Source organism: Astyanax mexicanus, chromosome 1 (assembly GCF_023375975.1).
Source record: "Astyanax mexicanus isolate ESR-SI-001 chromosome 1, AstMex3_surface, whole genome shotgun sequence".
Taxonomy (NCBI): domain Eukaryota; kingdom Metazoa; phylum Chordata; class Actinopteri; order Characiformes; family Acestrorhamphidae; genus Astyanax; species Astyanax mexicanus.
The window spans coordinates 118522047-118543041 of NC_064408.1; the positions used below are offsets into that span (position 1 = coordinate 118522047).

Consider the following 20995-nt stretch of genomic DNA (forward strand, 5'->3'; position numbering starts at 1 on the left):
ATCATTGAAAAGTTACTTTATTTCAGTAATTCAGTTCAAAATGTGAAACTCATATATTATACAGATGTATTAAACACACAGAGTGATCTATTTAAAGCGTTTACTTCTTTTATTGAAAACTAGAAAATTAGAATATTATATAACTAAGACCAATTGGTACTTTTGGCAGTGTGGGCAGTGTGCCAAGTCCTGCTGGAAAATGAAATCCAAATCTCCATCATAAAAGTTGTCAGCAGCAGAGGGAAGCATGAAGTGCTGCAAGATTTTGTGGGAAAACAAAACTGCACTTTAAACTTGATAATAAAACACAGTGGATCAACACCAGCAGATGATCAGCATGTCTTTCCAAACCATCACTGATCATCAGTAAATTTTACATTTCATTTGTAAATCAAGGGAGCAGAGTCTGGAGGAAGAGTGGAGAGACACACAGTCCAAACTGCTCAAGGTCTAGTGTGAAGTTTCCACCAATCAGTGATGGTTTGGAGAGACATGTCATCTGCTGGTGTTGATCCACTGTGTTTTATTATCAAGTTTTTGGACATATAGTCTATTTATGTATGTATATATATATTTTTAAATGAATTAATTGTGGACACTGAATCATTTACAGCAGTTCCTGAATCGTTTATTAGATACAGTGGATGCTAAATCAATGAATATACTGAAAAAAATCTAAGATACTGACACATTTATAGTAGATACAGTTTATACAGAATCATTCATAATTTACTGAACATTTTATAGCAGTTACTGAATCATTAATTACATACAATCACATTTACTGAATTACTTACAGTAGATGCTTAGTTTTTTATATCAGTTTCTCAATTACTTATTTTAGATACTGAATCTTACACAATATGTATGCTGAATCATTTAGAGCTTTTACTGAATTATTTTGATGTAGATAAAGAATTATTTAATCTCTTTTAGCAGTTACTGAATCATTTTTTTAGGTTTAATAGCATGTTTAAAGATACTAAATCTTTTATTGTACTTAAGTACTTATAGTAGATAGAACATCATTTATGATCTTCTATAGCAGTTACTGAATTATTTAGTATTTTTAATAGTTACTGAATCACTTTATAGATTCAATAGCATGTTTAATAGATACTGAATAATTTATGGTACTTACTGTAAATGTAATAATGGCAGTTACTGAATTATTTGGTCTTTTATAGCAGTTACTGAATCATTTTAGTAGATACAGTATAATGTTTAAAAGATACTGAATCATGTATGGACCGTATTGTATTTCTTATAGTAGATTAGAGAATCATTAATATATGTTTTAGCAGTTACTGAATCATTTGGTCTCTTATAGCAGTTACTGATTTTAGTAGATACAATATAATGTTTAAATTATACTGAATCATTTTAATAGATTCAGTGGCATGTTTAAAAGATAGAGAATCATTTAATGTATTTTATAGCAGTTACTGAATCATTTGGTCTCTTATAGCAGTGACTGAATCATTTTAGTAGATACGGTATAATGTTTAAAGTATACTGAATCATTTTATTAGATTCAGTGGCATGTTTAAAGTATACTGAATCATTTTATTAGATTCAGTGGCATGTTTAAAGTATACTGAATCATTTAGGGTACTTACTGTATTTCTTATATTAGATAGAGAATAATTTATATATTTCTTAGCAGTTACTGAATCATTTTAATAGATTCAATAGCATGTTTAAAAGATACTGAATCATTTATGGTACTTACTGTAATAATTATAGTAGATAGCGAATCATTTAATTTATTTTATAGCAGTTACTGAATCATTTTAGTAGATACAATATAATGTTTAAATGATACTGAATCATTTTAATAGATTCAGTGGCCCGTTTAAAAGATACTGAATCATTTGTGGTACTTACAGTATTACTTACAGTAGATAAGAGGATCATGTATATCTTTTGTAGCTGTTACTGAATCATTTTAATAGATTCAATAGCATGTTTAAAAGATACTGAATCATGTATGGTACTTGCTGTATTTCTTATAGTAGATAGAGGATCATTTATATCTTTGAAGCAGTTACTGATTCATTTTAGTTAACACAATAGCATGTTTAAAAGATACTGAATCATTTATGATACTTACTGTAATAATTATATAGAGAATCATTTATTATCTTTTGTAGTAGTTACTGAATCATTGTATAGATACAATAATATTTATAACAGATAATGAATCTTTTAGAGCACTTACTTATCTCTAGATCGTAAAATGAAGGGCTCGTGGCTCTTTTTTTTTACTATATGTTTAGGAGTTAAATCTAGTAGGTGATTAAGGTCTTTGCTGGATGGAATCAGTCAGTGTGTAATCTGTGTGATTGCATTAGATTAAGTGTGTATCTAGCATGAATACAGTGTAGTAGCATTAAGCTGCATGTACAGTCATAATTTACTAGATGAATTAAAAACAGGCCAAACAAGAATTTTTCCTTTCTTTTTCCTTGCCTTTAAGGATGCTTTGATCCTCAGTATTTTGACACAGTCCCAGGGGTATAATATCAGCTTCATGAATGCGTTTGAAATAAACATGTTCTCATTATTAGAGGAGAAAGGGATGTTATGTAATCCCGACAATTCAGCCAACGCCACATCGGAGTTGTTCTCTCAGGAAATAACAGTATTATTTCAGGCCTGAGCGATTCCCAGCGCCCTGTGGCTGATGTGAGACGCCGAGAACCGATGCACTTGTTGCTCCGTAAATGAGCGTGGACAGCGAGGTCTGGTGGATTTTAATGGAATGCTTGAAAGTGCACACTTTTCTAACCACTTCAGGGACAAATGCAAATCCGGTAAAGCATTTCTGTCAACCCGATGTTCTGCCTGGGTAAACTGAGCGCCGGACGAGACCGCACTGCTGTCACTGACGACTTTATCACTCAGTCGTCTAGAAGACCGTGCCAACTAACTGCCTCTTAATTGCAATGCAGATGCAGATAGAGACAAACAATGGCCTCAGACAGAACATCTCATAGACTTAGAATAAAGGTTCCTGTGCGGCTCCTGATTCTATTAACTAAAACCTCTATTTTATTAATTGATTCTTTAATCAAATCAGATCTAACTTCTTGCTTATAGTTTATGCAGAATCATCTATCATATATAAAGTAGGGCTGCAACTAATGATTATTTTGGTATTTTTGGACTAATCTGGCGATTATTTTTCCAATTAGTCGATTAATCAGCGATTATTTCCGCCAAGGCCTCCATCTCTACTTGCTGTGGGTATGGCTGCTTTTTCTAGCTTTCTCTGTCTTATTTATTTAAATGCCCTTCAAGTATCCAGAACATTGCCCATTAAATGTGGAAAGTGCTGACATTTAGTAAGGAAACATGTGATCTGTAGCCAAGTTAAGTGTAAACTTAATTAGTCAACAGTGAAAATTTGGAGTCGACAAATTTTTATAATCGACATTGTCGATTATATCGACTAATCTTTTATACAGAATCTTTTATAAAGTAGATACTGAATCATATATTTATTATAAGGCACATTATGTAACACTAGTAAGGAACAGGGGTCTCGCCATGTTTTCCTTCTAATTCAGCAGGTCTCTCCGCTGGTTAATGAGAGGGTTATCTAACTTACATAAAGCTAAGCTAAGTAAACCAAACTCTAATTATAAAAAAAAAAAACATATATATACAGGGGTTGGACAATGAAACTGAAACACCTGTAATTATGGGTGACATACCAGAGTTCAAAAGAGGACAAATTGTTGGTGCACATCTTGCTGGAGCATCTGTGACCAAGACAGCAAGTCTTTGTGATGCATCAAGAGCCACGGTATCCAGGGTAATGTCAGCATACCACCAAGAAGGACCAACCACATCCAACAGGATTAACTGTGGATGCTGTAAGAGGAAGCTGTCTGAAAGGGATGTTCGGGTGCTAACCCGGATTGTATCCAAAAAACATAAAACCACGGCTGATCAAATCACGGCAGAATTCAATGTGCACCTCAACTCTCCTGTTTCCACCAGAACTGTCCGTCACCACAATAAATTACTGTGATCTAAAACCAGGTGTTTCAGTTTCAGTGTCCAACCCCTGTATATATATATATGTGTGTGTGTGTGTGCTGTGTTATACGAGCATGTGATGGTGGAGAAACAGTGGGTCTGAGGAAGCTGGAATGCTCACGGATTTGAGGGCTGGATTTTCCCACCCTCACCCTACAGTACGTTGCTAGGCAACTCCTGCCATGAGGAGCAGTCGGATCTGTGCATGTGCTGCCGCTCGCCGCAATCCTCAGCCCAGTCATGCACCGTTAAATCCAACAGCACCTCGTCTTACTTACACACACTAACACACACACACACTTACACTCCAGAGGGATCTGCAGGTTAACGGACCTTAAAAACAATCAATACACTCATTAAATATTACGTTTACTGTCCGCCGTGATGACTTTATTACAGCCGACATCAAAGGCAACGTGAAGAGGTGTGAGCTCACACACATACCAGCAGATGCACACACACACACACATACATACATACATACATACATACATACACTCTCCTGCAAGGACATGCGCAGATGGTATAAGTATGTAGTAGTAGTCTGATTTTGCTATTTATAGGTATATTTTTGAGTAAAATGAACATTGTTGTTTTATTCTATAAACTACAGACAACATTTCTCCCAAATTCCAAATAAAAATATTGTCATTTAGAGCATTTATTTACAGAAAATGAGAAATGGCTGAAATAACAAAAAAAGATGCAGAGCTTTCAGACCTCAAATAATGCAAAGAAAACAAGTTCATATTCATAAAGTTTTAAGACTTAAGAGTTCAGAATCAATATTTGGTGGAATAACCCTGTTAGTTTTTAATCACAGTTTGCATGCATCTTGGCATCATGTTCTCCTCCACCAGTCTTACACACTGCTTTTGGATAACTTTATGCTGCTTTACTCCTGGTGCAAAAATTCAAGCAGTTCAGTTTGGTTTGATGGCTTGTGATCATCTATATTCCTCTTAATTATATTCAAGAGGTTTTCAATTTGGTAAAATCAAAGAAACTCATCATTTTTAGGTGATCTCTCATTTTTTTAGAGCTGTATTTTTTTTTATTTTAAGGCGGCAATACATTAAGACTTAATGTAATGAATTCAACTAGTGATTTTAATGTCAAAAAGTGACAGAACTGAACAATAACAGCAACATGCTGCTTTTCTGACTTTCACCACTGAAGATCTAAACAACATACAGACATGCAGGATAATATGACAGAAATACCATATAAAACAGCAGAATTAACTTAAACAGTGTCTTCAACCTGTTATCATCTCTCAGTTAGTGTCACAGCTTTAACAGAGCTCAGTCTGGCTTTTAGCATTGTGGCTAACCTGCTCTTCTAGACAAACACTTTTTGTTTTTACTTTTTACTACATAATTCCATGTGTCCCTTCAGCTTTGATGCTAACAGCGGGCCTCTGCAGGTTTGGAGCATGTCAGCTGAAATACTATCTGTTGTTTTGAGCTGGATTACTTACTAATAGTTGATAACAGATCAATGACACTGAGTTGTTAGATAGAGGATGTCCTGCTGTATTTGATATGATATACAGTACCAGTCAAAGGTTGGGACACACCTTTCTTATTTAAGGTTTCTCATTATTTCATTTATTTTCCACATTGTGGATTAACATTAAATACATAAAAATTATATAACCCTTTATAATGCTTCATAACTGAGGTACAGAGTAACAAACAATAAATGATACACATACAGAGCTTATTATTAGCTTAATGTTCTCAAATCGAGAATTTGAGAATCGATGTTTGAGCAGACTACTAAACACAGGATCATAACTGGAGGAACCATCCATATGCCAAAAGTCATGGGATAGCAGTATAGCAGATGTAAACCGTCATACCTGTATAAGTTGTAAGGTTGTAATTACTTTCTGAGTGAGGTTGAACTGAGTGAGCTAGTGTTCTTATGGCAAGAGAAGGTAAATTATGGGAGTTGGAGTTCCACAGTATGTACATACATTATAAGAAGGCATTACCACCCACAGTGGACAGCGCATTGGGCATTGGGTGGGAATTATCAAGACCGGCGGCATCTGGTTAGAGTTGTCCATGTGTCTCTAGCAGAAATCAATCACATCCACTCTCAATACAGGAGACCCCTGCATTAGTTCCCATTGAATGTGGCAAAAGTCATGGGACACAATACAATTTCACATGGCATGTCATTGATTATATATGAGTAGAAAAGTGTCATTAAACCATTGGATTCTTTTTATGATTATTACTGTGTATATATATATTACATTTTCCATTAAATAGCCTTAGATCTCGAGTGCATGCAGTTGAACTCCCACCTGCAGGTCAGTCCACTGGTGCATTTCACACCCCTGTGTGGAATTTATTATAGCCCACTCATAAGAACTCCCCCTGCTGGTGTTTCAGGTCAGTGACGGATAGAGAGAGAGAGAGAGAGGTTGGAAAATGTGGTCTCTGATCAGTTTATCAGTCAGTCGGTGGTCTTGCAGAACATGCAAACGGACGTGCATGCTTATTCACATCTCTCAGCTCGAGTCACATAAGTGATATATAGGAAGTGTGTATTGCCGGGCCTCAGCCTGAAAAACAGAACAATTCCTTATTTTAATAAAGTACCTTTACAGTATGTTTATTATCATTATTAACAATAATAATAATACATTTTATTTCATAATAGAGTGCAAAAAAGACATAATACAAAGTTCTGTTGTTTTTTTTTTGCACCACATTTATAAGGTGCACTTAAAATCCTTTAATTTCCCCAAAAATAGACAGTGCGCCTTTTAATCCGGTGCACTTTGTATGAATTCTACCAGTCAGGTATTAAGGAGCAGTAAAGCCACTCCGCTGAAGTACAGAATTATACAGGACTCTCACTGAAGTTTCTCCAGCACCGAGACTGGAGCAGTATTAGCATTAGCCACTTACCATGCTAAGCGCTAGCTCTTTTGCGGAGTTCAGAGATGAGTATTATCAACCTGTAACCCCAACTAGCACTGCTGGAGCAGTATTGGCATTACCCGCTAACCGTGCTAAGCGCTAGCTCTTTTGCTGTTCAGAGGTGATTATTATTAGTCTGTAGCTTTCTGCTAACCCCTGCTAGCACTGCTGGAGCAGTATTAGCATTACCCACTAACCATGCTAAGAGCTAGCTCTTTCGTCATTCAGTGGAGAGTATATCAGACTGTAGCCTACGTGTTTACCGTGTTAAAACAAGCTATGTAGGACAAACCTATTAGCTAATATCTAATATCGCCTTGGCTTACCTGAACATTCAGGGATCCTGTGTAGGTGTAGTGCTGTCATGCAGCATTAGCCATTAACTATTAGCTGGCAGTTAGCTGCTAATGCTAATGCTGCTGCAACCAGCCTTCATATAAATCTGGAAATCTAAGCTTACTGAAAATAAACTGAAGTGCTTTACTCTCCCAAATAAACAGTTTTTAGGAGAGAAATCTGTGTAGATTAACATCCAGTGCTCGTTTGATTTTGACTTAGCTTTGTTTTACAGGTCTCGCCACCCAGTGGCTAGACCCGCTGAATTAGAAAGAAAACATGGCAACACCCCTGTTTCTTACTATTGTTACACAATGTGCCTTATAATCCGGTGCACCTTATACAGTGGGGAGAACAAGTATTTGATACACTGCTGATTTTTCAGGTTTTCCCACTTGCAAAGCAAGTCATAGGTACTCTTCAACTGATGGAATCTAAAACAAAAATCCAGAAAAATACATTGTATGATTTTTAAATAATTAATTTCCATTTTATTGTGGGAAATAAGTATTTGATACACCAGAAAAAGAAACTTAATATTTGGTACAGAAACCTTTGTTTGCAATTACAGAGATGAGACGTTTCCTGTAGTTCTTGACAAGGTTTGCACACACTGCAGCAGGGATTTTGGCCCACTCCTCCATACAGATCTCCTCCAGAGCCTTCAGGTTTCGTGGCTGTCGCTGGGCCACACGGACTTTAAGCTCCCTCCAAAGATTTTCTATTGGATTCAGGTCTGGAGACTGGCTAGGCCACTCCAGGACCTTAAGATGTTTCCTACGGAGCCACTCTTTAGTTGCCCTGGCTGTGTGTTTTGGGTCGTAATCATGCTGGAAGACCCAGCCACGACCCATCTTCAGTGCTCTTACTGAGGGAAGAAGGTTGTTGGCCAAAATCTTACGATACATGGCCCTATCCATCCTTCCCACAATACGGTGCAGTCGTCCTGTCCCCTTTGCAGAAAAGCATCCCCAAAGAATGATGTTTCCACCGCCATGCTTCACGGTTGGGATGGTGTTCTTGGGGTTGTACTCATCATTCTTCTTCCTCCAAACATGACGAGTGGAGTTTAAACCAAAAAGTTCTATTTTTGTCTCATCAGACCACATGACCTTCTCCCATTCCTCCTCTGGATCATTCAGATGGTCATTTGCAAACTTCAGACGGGCTTTGACATGCGTTGGCTTGAGGAAGGGCACCTTGCGTGCACTGCACGATTTTAATCCTTGACGGCGTAGAGTGTTACTGATTGTTTTCTTTGAGACTGTGGTCCCAGCTCTATTCAGGTCATTGACCAGGTCCTGCCGTGTAATTCTGGGCTCATTCCTCACCTTCCTCAAGATCATTGATGCTCCACGAGGTGAGATCTTGCATGGCGCCCCAGACCGAGGGAGATTATCCGTTATTTTGCATTTCTTCCATTTTCTCACCAAGCTGCTTGCCTATTGTCCTGTAGCCCATCCCAGCCTTGTGCAGGTCTACAATTTTATCCCTGATGTCCTTACACAGCTCTCTGGTCTTGGGCATTGTGGAGATGCTGGAGTCTGACTGATTGAGTGTGTGGACAGGTGCAGTTAATACAGGTAATGAGTGGAGAACAGGAGGGCTTCTTAAAGAAGAAGTAACATGTCTGTGAGAGCCAAAATTCTTACTGGTTGATAGATGATCAAATACTTATTTCCCACAATAAAATGGAAATTAATTATTTAAAAATCATACAATGTATTTTTCTGGATTTCTGTTTGAGATTCCATCACTCACAGTTGAAGAGTACCTATGATAAAAATTACAGTCTTCCACATGCTTTGCAAGTGGGAAAACCTGAGAAATCAGCAGTGTATCAAATACTTGTTCTCCCCACTGTATATAAAAAATAGACCAGAAAATAGATGTTTATTGATAGTGCATCTTATAATCCAGTGCACCTTATAGTACAAAAAGTTTAAAAATATTGTATTATATATAAATCATTAATCTTTAAAGTTTGTGTGTGGATTTAAACTGTGGAAATGAGTTTATGTTCCTAAGGTCAGGTAGTAAGGAGTTCGAGAGTTGAGGAGCAGAGCGACTGAAGACTTATTCAGTATTTTAAGTTGCTGTTTGATGTATAAATAGTAAGTGTGTGACTTTGGTTTGGGGTGAAAAGAACTTGGATGTGTTTTTTACAGTATTTTTTACAACCCTGTTATTTTGCCTCAGAATGAAGCATGCTGATTTAGGTTTTATGTAGGGCTCAGATCAAAGCTGTGATTTTATTGTCCCTTTGGAATTTATCATTGGCTGGAATATGTAACACTGGTTTATGCTGGTTTAGCCTAGCATTGCACTGCTACAGGATATTTTATGTTATTATAGTTGCCTTGATTATGTTGCTGAAGGTGATTTTGGGAAAAGTATTTATCTCAGTATCTACTTGAGGAGCAGAGAATAATAGCAACAAATAAACAAATACCATTCTGTTACTGACCCTGCCTGTCCCTCACAATTCTTGTAACATTTTTGGTTTATATTTTTGGTTGGCAAATAAATTCTGTACATCCCTAGGCTTAATGTTTCCCAAACAACCAGACTTTATGACTGAAAGCATTGTATAATATCCAATAGAAACCCCCAACCAAATAGTACACCATATTGTGGGCACTATTTTAGTGAGCTTTCAACCTCTGTGTGTCTTTGCTATCATAACGACAGGAAAAGTACATCTTCCATGGCTCGAAACTCGCAAAAGGCATGTTCTAATTCTCTTAATTCATCATAGTGTGACTTGTCTTCTTTCCCTTTAAGAGCCAGGTGAACTCTGACTTTGGCAGATTGCTATTTTAACAATGCAGTGCTTCTCAGCAGAGGGACTCTGACCTGCTTGTTCATGCTGTGAAGCGGGTTATAAGAGAACAGTAAAGTTATTCTGTATTCTGTTTATTTTTGTGTGTAAGTAGCAGGGGGGGGGGTACATGCAGCACACAGTGTAGCTAAGATAGGAATGGACGGGTGACTATTGACTGTTGTCAGGGTTTTAATCAGTCAGTGGAGCTCCTGTGTTTTTTACCACCAAGATAGCAATACAGCAGAAATTTATGTGAACACACCTCAGTTCCAGACCTCCACACCCATCGGTGTAGATTTATTCAGAAGCACTGCTGATATTTAATCAATGCAGACAGAAGGCGTAAAACTAAACTGTTGATGGGGTGTAAGACAGCAATGAGCATCTTGCGCAGGGTGTAATATAGAACACTTTATGTAAAAAAAAAAAATAAAAGACCACTTAAAAATGATGGTTTTCTTTAATTTTACCAAATTAAAAAACTCTGGAATATAATCAAGAGGAAGATGGATGATCACAAGCCATCAAACCAAACTGAACTGCTCGAATTTTTGCACCAGGAGTGTAAAGCATAACGTTATCCAAAAGCAGTGTGTAAGACTGGTGGAGGAGAACCTGATGTCAAGATAAATGAAAACTGTGTTTAAACACCATGGTTATTCCACCAAATATTGATTTCTGAACTTTTAAAACTTTATGAATATGACCTTGTTTTCTTTGCATTATTTGAGGTCTGAAAGTTCTGCATCTTTTTGATATTTTACAGACATTTCTCATTTTCTGCAAATAAATAAATGCTCTAAATGACAATATCTTTATTTGGAATTTGGGAAAAATGTTGTCTGTAGTTTATAGAATAAAACAACAATGCTAATTTTACTCAAATATAAACCTATAAATAGCAAAATCAGAGAAACTGATTCAGAAACTGAAGTGGTCTCTTAATGTTTGAGGTTTGAGTCTGTGCAGCTGCTGTCTTGGCCTGGTCTCTGTTGTAAAAAATGATATTTCTGATCTCAGCGAGACTTCTAGATAGAATAAAGGTAATACTTTAGCAGGTTGTCTGGGTTAGCTGTTAGCCTGACATCCTTTTATTTTACCATCGTTCTCAGGTCAGCCCTTTTTTTCCTTCTGTCTGACAGCCTAGCATTAGTCTTTAGCCCTTTAGCCGTTATAGCTGCTCCCCTGGCCTCTTACTTTGTGCATCTGAGCCCCGGGCTTCCCTGCAGTGAAGCTTGATATAGTCCTCCATTCGACTTTCTAAATGTTGTATAGGGTTGAACCATATATAGAAAATAAGCCTCAAAAGTACTGGAACACCTGCTCAATATATATATATATATATATATATATATATATATATATATATATTATTTTGAGCATAAATATATATATATATATATATATATATATATATATATATATATATATATATATATATATATAATATATTTTTTTTTTTTAAATAATTAGCGACTTAAATACTTGCATATACAATAAAATGTATTTATTTTTCACCTTTTTCATTACTGTGTAAATTACATATCCTAAATTCATTATTTCTTTTTCTTTTCCAAGAAAAAAATAATTACAAAACTACAATTTAAAAATATTTAAAACTCCACAATACATTGTTTCTACTACATATGTTTTGTAGTGGTGACCTATGCAGTAACAAGACCTGCAGAGGACTTTTAATTTAAAATCCTATCATCAGGATTTGCTGGACTTAAATGATTTAGCCATATTTGTTTTAATGCTTTAATGCAGTTTAGCTGTGACGCTAACTGTTTTTCTGAGCTGGATTACTCATTGAGTTAATGACAGACTTATCTCTCTATGTAAGTTCAATCTTTACATAGCCCTGTGGCTTCTTGGCTTCTTTTTGTGATAAAATTAATTTAATTCATGAAGTCATTGCTTGCTCTAAGTTATTTGGTCTTTTCACCAAAAGTGTTTTTTTTTTTTTTGTCAGCCCTGACACTGTCAACCTGCCTTCTCTGGAATTCTCTCAGAACTGTTCACTAAAGACTTCACTTCCCAGCATGCACCCACACCAGACTTCCCTCACTCCACTAATCATGTGACATTGCGGCGTTCCCACTCTCCGAGTTACTAATCGTTTCCACCTGTGCTCCCTTGTATATATACCCTTCAGTTTGCTATGCTCAGTGCTGAGTGTTGAATTTAGTTTTCCTAGCTCTTCTGCGACGCATCCTTTTGTATTTGCTTTTTTGTTACCAACACTTTTTGCATCGCCAGTTATTGTCTTTTGCCTTTTCCCTTCTATTGATTACCTGTTACCACCTTTTTTGTATTTTTTGACTCTTCTTTTGCCTTCTACCTTGTATTGCTGGATTTACCATGTATAACCCTGCTTTGTCTCTCTACTCTCTGGCATGTTGTTTACTGCATTTGGTGCCATTCTTTTACTGACCATGCCTGTCCCTCACTACTCATGTAACATTTCTTTTTTTATATATATTTTTGGTTGCCAAATATTCTATACATCCCTAGGCCTAATGTTTCCCTAACTGTTGTATAATATCCAATTGAAATGGGTGTTTATGAATTGGCACTGTTCTCATTTCCCATATAAATCTTCTAGAGACTATAGAGATTATATCAGTCCAGTATTATCATTTATTTTACTTTAATCCTGGATATATGAAGATATATGGAGTGCGTCAGCATCATGACATTTTGGATCATTGACTTTTTTTTTTTTTTACAAATCTGATACAATTTTTGTATATATATTTTTAATGTCTCAGTTAGGGGTGTGCCATGTCATATATATGATATGCAATAATAAAATTTAATTTAATAAAATTTAATAAAATTCGCAAAAGTATCGTTATCGAATGAAATATGATAAAATATCATGATATTATTTTAGTGCCGTATCACCCACCCCTACTGTACTGTGTTGAATATGAAAGACCTCCCCCTGCTGGCCGTCATTGGTCAGACAGGTAGGCGTGTCCAATGAACGCCAACTTATAGATCTTAGTGAACTTTAGTGAACTTTATTTTGCTGAGCTGTTGCTATGGCAGAGAGGAGTCAAGGGTTATCCTGGTTGCTATGGCCCATTTATTCCCCGCCTCCCTCCCTCCCTCCCGCTGCTGAGATATTTAATGGTTTCTGCGTCTGAAGAAATGTGGAAGTTCTACTGCAGTTCTGCTAGATCACACAGTCTGCCAGGCCAGGCGAGACGTGATGCTTTGGGAGGAAAAGCTGACGGATCTGAGGCTCGTTCTCTGCAGACTCGTCCTTCAGCTGAGGAGGAGCTGCTGGAGAAGAAAGGAGTCGGAAGCTCCTCGGGTGACAAATCCCTTCTCCTCTGCCCGTCTTGATGCTAATGCAGTCTGAAAGGATTCCATGTCTGTGCACTGTGCCCACGCTCACTCGCTCGCCCAACCCTCCTCCCCCCACAACCCACAACAATCTCTCTTTTTATTCTTTCTTTTTCCTTCTCTGTCCCCCTCTCTCTCTGTCTGTCTGCCACCTGTCCCGTCACTCTCGTTTACTCTCCTCGTTTGGACTCCGGACGCTGCAGCAGGAAGCTGACGCGTCTGATTTGCTGCTGGGAGCTGGTGCTCCAGCTTTGTCTTTTTGAACAAAGATGCCGAGCGGGTCCTGACTGTCTTTAACTCAGCTCTGAACAGTACACACACGACTAGCACTAATCCTAACCCACGTACTGTATTTTTCGCAATATAAGGAACACTTAAAAAAAATCGTCAGTGCACCTAATAGCTCATAATCTAGTGCATTTTATGTATGAATTCTACCAGTCAGGTATTAAGGAGCAGTAAAACCACTCCACTGAAGTACAGCATTATACAGGAGTTTAGACACTAACCGTGCTAAGCGCTAGCTTAGCTTTAGCCATTCAGAGGGGAGTATTATCAGCCTGTAGCTTGCTGATAACCCCGGCTAGCACTACTGGAGTAGCATTAACATTACCCGCTAACTGCGTTAAGCACTAGCTCTTTACCCGTTCATATTTGAGTACTATCGTCCTGTAGCTAGCTGCTAACCCCGGCTAGCACTACTGGAGCAGCATTAGCATTACCTACTAACTGCATTAAGTGTTAGCTCTTTTGCCGTTCACAGTTGAGTGTTATCGGCCTGTAGTCTGCTGCTAACCCATAGTTTAGCACTACTAGAACAGCATTAGCATTACCCGCTAACTGCATTAAGCACTAGCTCTTTAGCCATTAAGAGGTGAGTATTATCAGCCTGTAGCTTGCTGCTAACCCCGGCTAGCACTAATGGAGCAGCATCAGCATTACCCGCTAACTGCGCTAAGCGCTAGCTCTTTAGCCATTCAGAGTTGAGTATTATCGGTCTGTAGCTTGCTCCTAACCCAGAGATTAGCACTACTGGAGCAGCATTAGCATTACCCGCTAACTGTTTAAGCGCTAGCTCTTTAGCCATTCATAGTTGAGTACTATCAGCCTGTAGCTTGCTGCTAACCCCGGCTAGCACTACTGGAGTAGCATTAGCATTACCCACTAACTGCGTTAAGCACTAGCTCTTTAGCCATTCATAGTTGAGTATTATCAGCCTGTAGCTTGCTGCTAACCTTGGCTAGCACTACTGGAGTAGCATTAGCATTACCCACTAACTGCACTAAGTGCTAGCTCTTTAGCCATTCAGAGTTGAGTATTATCAGCCTGTAGCTTGCTGCTAACCCCGGCTAACACTATTGGAGTAGCATTAGCATTACCCACCAACTGCGTTAAGCACTAGCTCTTTAGCCGGTCAGAATTGAGTATTATCGACCTGTAGTCTGCTGCTAACCCCGGCTAGCACTACTGGAGCAGCATTAGCATTACCCGCTAACTGCGCTAAGCGCTAGCTCTTTAGCCATTCAGAGTTGAGTGTTATCGGCCTGTAGCTTGCTGCTAACCCCGGCTAGCACTACTGGAGCAGCATTAGCATTACCCGCTAACTGTGTTAAGCACTAGCTCTTTAGCCGGTCAGAGTTGAGTATTATCGACCTGCAGTCTGCTGCTAACCCCGGCTAGCACTACTGGAGCAGCATTAGCATTACCCGCTAACTGCATCAAGCGCTAGTCTTATTACCAGTTCAGAAGCGAGTAAATCAGACTGTAGCCTGCGTGTTTACCGTGTTAAACAAGCTAGGTGGAATGAACAGCTAGCTCCAGCCTTAGTGCTGGAGAAATCTTAGCTTGGGAATCTTAAGTTTACTGTAAATAAACAGAATAAGAGCTTTACTCACCCAAATAAATAGTTTTCAGGAGAGAAATCTGTGTAGATTAACATCCAGCTCTCGTTTGACTTTAAAAGAAAATGTTTTTTATTACAGTTTTGTTTATTTGGCTTAGCTTTACTAAATTTAACACCACCACCCAGTGGCAAGGCTTCCTTATAGTGTCTCTTAAAATGTGTCTTATAATCTGGTGAGCCTTATGTATGAAACTAGACCAGACAATACACGTTCATTGATGGTGCGCCTTATAATCGCACCGCCTTATAGTGCAAAAAAACAGTAGCAGCCAGATTTTCTCCAGTACAGCAGAAAGGTGCTCTTTTAGAAATCATGTTAACCATTTGCTTTGGTGCCTAAAACTTTAGCACAGTTCTGTGCATTTATGCATAATAATGCATTTCGACATTTTTTTGGGAGAAATTGTTGGACATCCCGTTCCTAAACATGGGAATATTAATGTGGATTTGCACCAACACTTATTGGCATATATAACATCTTTCTGTACTCTGTTAAGAAAGAGTTGAGTCCTCAAGGTATTGGAGAGGATCTGTCTGAATTTTTGCCCATTTAGCCAAAAGAAATATTGGACAAAAAGGCCTGGCTCAATAACAGGTCCAGTTTATTCCACATCGGGTGGCCAGGGCTCTTTGCAGACCATTAAAGTTCATCAAATCCAAAACTCAGCAAGAATTTTCTTCATGTAAATTGCACTGTGCACAGGAACACAGTCATGCTGGAACAGGAAAAGATCTTTCTCAGCCTGTTCCCACAAAGTCAGAAGCATTATTGTGTGAAATGTCTGTATGTGCTGTAGCAAGAACGTCACCCTTCACTGGAACTAAAAGGCCACACCCAAACCTAAAAGCAGCCCCAGCCAATCATTACTATTCCTTTCAACTGTGCAACTGGCACTCTATGGTCTGATTGGTTGCATTTTCCTGGCCAGATTTGCCCATCCCAGATTCATACGTCATACTGACAGGTAGTGAAGTGTGGGTTTCAACATGCATTGCTTTGTACCTGGTCATCTTAGGCTTGTGTGCAGTCTAGAGGCAGTTCAGAACTTAGTAGTGAGTATAGGTGGGTATCGTCACTGATTTCCCAGTTTGATTCGATTCCGATTCACAAGGTCCCAATTGGATTAGTTAAGGTAAATTTCAGTTACAATAAAAATTGTAGTTTAAATATTAAATGTTGTAATTATACAAGGAGCTCTCAAACGTATTAGTGTATATTAGTGTTTATATTATATAGACTTATACAGAACACAACAGTTTGCATTATTTTTTTAATATCATTTAATGTAGCTTAGTTAATTGCGACACCGTGCTTCACATCTCTATACGGGTTAGAAACGCCCACTTTATGTTTAAAATAATTTTAAATGTTTACGCAGGGGTGCAACTACATACTTTTTGAGGAGTATGCAAACATACTATCGACAACCCCTGGTGTATAACTTATTAGTTTTATGAATCACCATCTACTTACTTACTTGTTATGATCCGTTATATTGTAAATACAGCACCTGTCACGACGCGCGCCACAACGAAAAAAAAAAAACATGCCTGATTAGTGCTGTGCTTCTGTTTTTTAATGTGTATTATCGGGTATGTAAAAATCCGGGGCTCAGCGCAGCTAATTATATTTGTTTATTAGCTGATCAGTTGGATCCGGTGGAAAACATACAATTTTAGGGCCGAGACCAGGGTTAAGAAACTCATTTAAACTAAGTATAGTACTAAATCCTGGCTATCCACAACATCCAGCTTCTAGATAACTGGTTAGCTAAATACATTTTTGTGAAATATAGCTTACAGTAATCCTGCAATCCTTAATTACTAAAAACACAGTATTCATTTGAAAATGAAATAGTTATTGGGTGCTCAGGTACATTCTAAAACCTTGATCTGTGTGTTTTGATTCAGAGATGAGTCTTTTAAATCAGCTATCAGAAACATATCATCACAGATTACATGGTTAATTCAGTTACCTTTCTTTTAGAAAAATCGCCGTATTTTCAGATATGTTTTAACATCAGCGCTAATATCCAGTGCAAGAACTCAAAACCCCTCAAAAATTCTCCTCAGAGAGGCGGTGGTGGGGTGGTGGGCTTCCCTACTAGCCCACCTCGCTCTGCAAAACCAGGAAGCTGATTGGCTCTTTCTCCTGAAAGGCGGAACTTTATCCGTGAACTGGCTCCGTGATTCGCGTTAAAAGATGTGCCATTCACAGCCTGTCTCCTCACTAATAATACAGCTGAGCTGAGCGAAACGATTCGGGGCTACTGAAAGCCCAGGCCAGGCGACGCCCCTGTGTATTATAATACATGAACAAACAGCTCTTACTGAAAATGCCGACTAGAAATAACTTTCCGGCATCGATTTGGCGCCCCCTCTAGTGCAGCGCCCCTATGCGTCGCATACGCTGCATACCCCCTTTTTGCGCCACTGTGTTTACGTGTGAGTAAAATATTATTCAGAACATTAATGAGGCTTCGGAAGCCATCGTTTTTAACAGCGCTGTATGAACATATATATATATATATATATATATATATATATATATATATATATATATATATATATATATATATATACTGACATTTTAGTTACATAAAACAAAAACATAACATGCTTCATAAATTTCTTATTTATTTGCAAATAAAAGTGTGAAATTAACCCAGACCCACGAGTTATAGAGATGTGATAATATAATAAGCACAGTGAACATAAAAACACAACAAGCTACATTAATAATGCAAAGAGAGAAAACGTTATTAAATGTAAAGTAAAAAGCAGCCGCGCTTGATAGAGAACACGATCATAATTCCACTATTTACACATTAACTTCCTCAGTTACAGGTTAATCTACAGTTTTCCCGTCTTAGCAGTTAAACCTGTTACACTGTACAGCTGCCTGACGCTGCTATAGCACACCGGCGGGGGGTACTTTAGCACACCAGTCATATGTAAGGCTAGTAAACCTAGCTAAAGGGGTTCCCCGGTGATTTGGCTAACCCGCTAAGCTAACGGTGGATTCAGCCAGTCAGGTCTTACTCTAAATAAAGTACAGATGAAAACAATTTAAAACAGTGTTAAATGTACTAGTTTGAGTGGAAATACAGAAGAAAATTAATTGCATTTTTACACAAACTCCCAGCAGTGCTGATTCCTCTGCTCCAGCCTCCAGCTCTTGCAGGGTGCTCGCTAGGATGGTCTCTCGAGATAAACCGGAAAAATGGGTCATTTCTAAAGATCGATTCTGGGTTTATATGAATCGATAACACACCCCTAAACACACCCCTAGTAGTAAGTGATCCAAGAACGGATAGGTGACTTTAGCACTTTACTGCTTTTCTTAGCACCCCACTTTATAAGTTGGCTGAGCTGTTGCTGCCCCATAAGCTTGCATTCACAATAATAGCACTTACGGTTGGCTGGGGCAGCACTTACGGTTGGCTCTATCACAGCAGACGTTTCCTTAACTGACTAAGGTGGCATCCTGTGACATTGCTACACTACATTACTGTGTTTTTAATATACTAAAAGACTCTGCCTAAAAGTTCACTGCCTGGTAACAGCTAGATTATTATTTTACTACAAGTCAACGTTTACAGTGTTTAAAACTTCGCTGCTTCCATAGTGTCTACAGGCAGTGTATAATCATTCATTACAATGTGTTGTATATAGAGTGTGCCAGATTGGGCACGATATACTTTATTACCTGTTAGTCTTTTATAAGGTATTTATGTGAATAAATATAATAAATGTGATTTTTTTTTTCTGATTTGTGTTCCAGCGATGGAGTTCCATGAGAATCTTCATGATATGGCAGTAAAGGAGGGTCTGAAGGGTAGGAAGCTGCACAAGTCCGTGGAGAGCTTTACCTGGAACATCACCATACTGAAGGTGAACACTGCAGACTGCATCTTTATCTTTCTTTTCATGTCATTCTATTACTCATCACATCACGTTTCTGGGTTTCTTGTGCTGGAAGACACTGTTAAAAGTCTATTTTGAAACATTTTTCAAATATGCAATAAATATTAGATGCTGTTTAAGTTGCATTAACAAAGTTTATAAAAACTGTTACACACTCTTGATAAGTCAGTGTAACATCACTCATCATGCTTTTAGAACAAATCCCACTTTGGGAAGGTGCTTTTAGAACAAATCCCACTTTGGGAAGGTGCTTTTAGAACAAATCCCACTTTGGGGAAGTGCTTTTAGAACAAATCCCACTTTGGGGAAGTGCTTTTAGAACAAATCCCACTTTGGGGAAGTGCTTTTAGAACAAATCCCACTTTGGGGAAGTGCTTTTAGAACAAATCTCACTGGTATTGGAACCAGTAACATCTGGGGAAGTTTTTTTAGTACAAATCCCACTTTGGGGAAGTGGTTTTAGAACAAATCTCACTGGTATTGGAACCAGTAACACCTGGGGAAGTGCTTTCAGAACAAATCCCACTGTGGGGAAGTGGTTTTAGAACAAATCTCACTAGTATTGGAACCAGTAACATCTGGGGAAGTGCTTTTAGAACAAATCCCACTTTGGGGAAGTGGTTTTAGAACAAATCCCACTTTGGGGAAGTGGTTTTAGAACAAATCTCACTAGTATTGGAACCAGTAACATCTGGGGAAGTGCTTTTAGAACAAATCCCACTTTGGGGAAGTGGTTTTAGAACAAATCCCACTTTGGGGAAGTGGTTTTAGAACAAATCCCACTTTGGGGAAGTGGTTTTAGAACACATCCCACTGGTATTGGAACCAGTAACATCTGGGGAAATGCTTTCAGAACAAATCCCACTTTGGGGAAGTGGTTTTAGAACAAATCTCACTGGTATTGGAACCAGTAACATCTGGGGAAGTGCCTTTAGAACAAATCCCACTTTGAGGAAGTGCTTTTAGAACAAATCCCACTTTGGGGAAGTGGTTTTAGAACAAATCCCACTTTGGGGAAGTGGTTTTAGAACAAATCCCACTTTGGGGAAGTGGTTTTAGAACACATCCCACTGGTATTGGAACCAGTAACATCTGGGGAAATGCTTTCAGAACAAATCCCACTTTGGGGAAGTGGTTTTAGAACAAATCTCACTGGTATTGGAACCAGTAACATCTGGGGAAGTGCCTTTAGAACAAATCCCACTTTGAGGAAGTGGTTTTAGAACAAATCTCAGTGGGATTAGAACCAATCACGGAAAAAAGAGATTTTTAGAGAAAGTGCCGTTTAAGAGCAGTAATTGGGACTTGGTAACTGGACTTGGTAATTGGTAACGCACATCACTGTTGAACTTTAGTTTTTATGTGAAGCGTTTAAAGCTGAAGTTCAGCTTCACTCAGGACAGCTGTTTAATTTCAGCTCCACTTAAGGCTTTTCATAACGGAGATGGAGACAGAGTGGACAGCAGGGACCCGGGGGATTTAATCCATTTAAACGCGGGTCTGAAAAGCCCGGCCCGGTCGATATTCATCTAAACTGCGACAGGCCGTCTCTCTGCAATAATGTCTGTTTGACCCTTCACATAAGTCACATTTGCATGTGTTAATTAAAGATTATGCTAGGTGCTGGTCCTGCCCTTTGATTAATGCATGCTCCCCTGATGG

General features: G+C 38.3%; 1 protein-coding gene across 1 annotated transcript in view; it reads left to right on the plus strand.

Moving 5' to 3' along the window:
• LOC103029681 (inactive phospholipase C-like protein 2) overlaps positions 1–20995 on the plus strand; it is a 156194-nt gene that overhangs the window by 130858 nt on the left and 4341 nt on the right. Inside the window, exon 6 of the mRNA XM_049467554.1 lies at positions 19191–19300. Within this exon, the coding sequence (XP_049323511.1) occupies positions 19191–19300 (110 nt within the window). The remainder of the gene's footprint in view (positions 1–19190; positions 19301–20995) is intronic.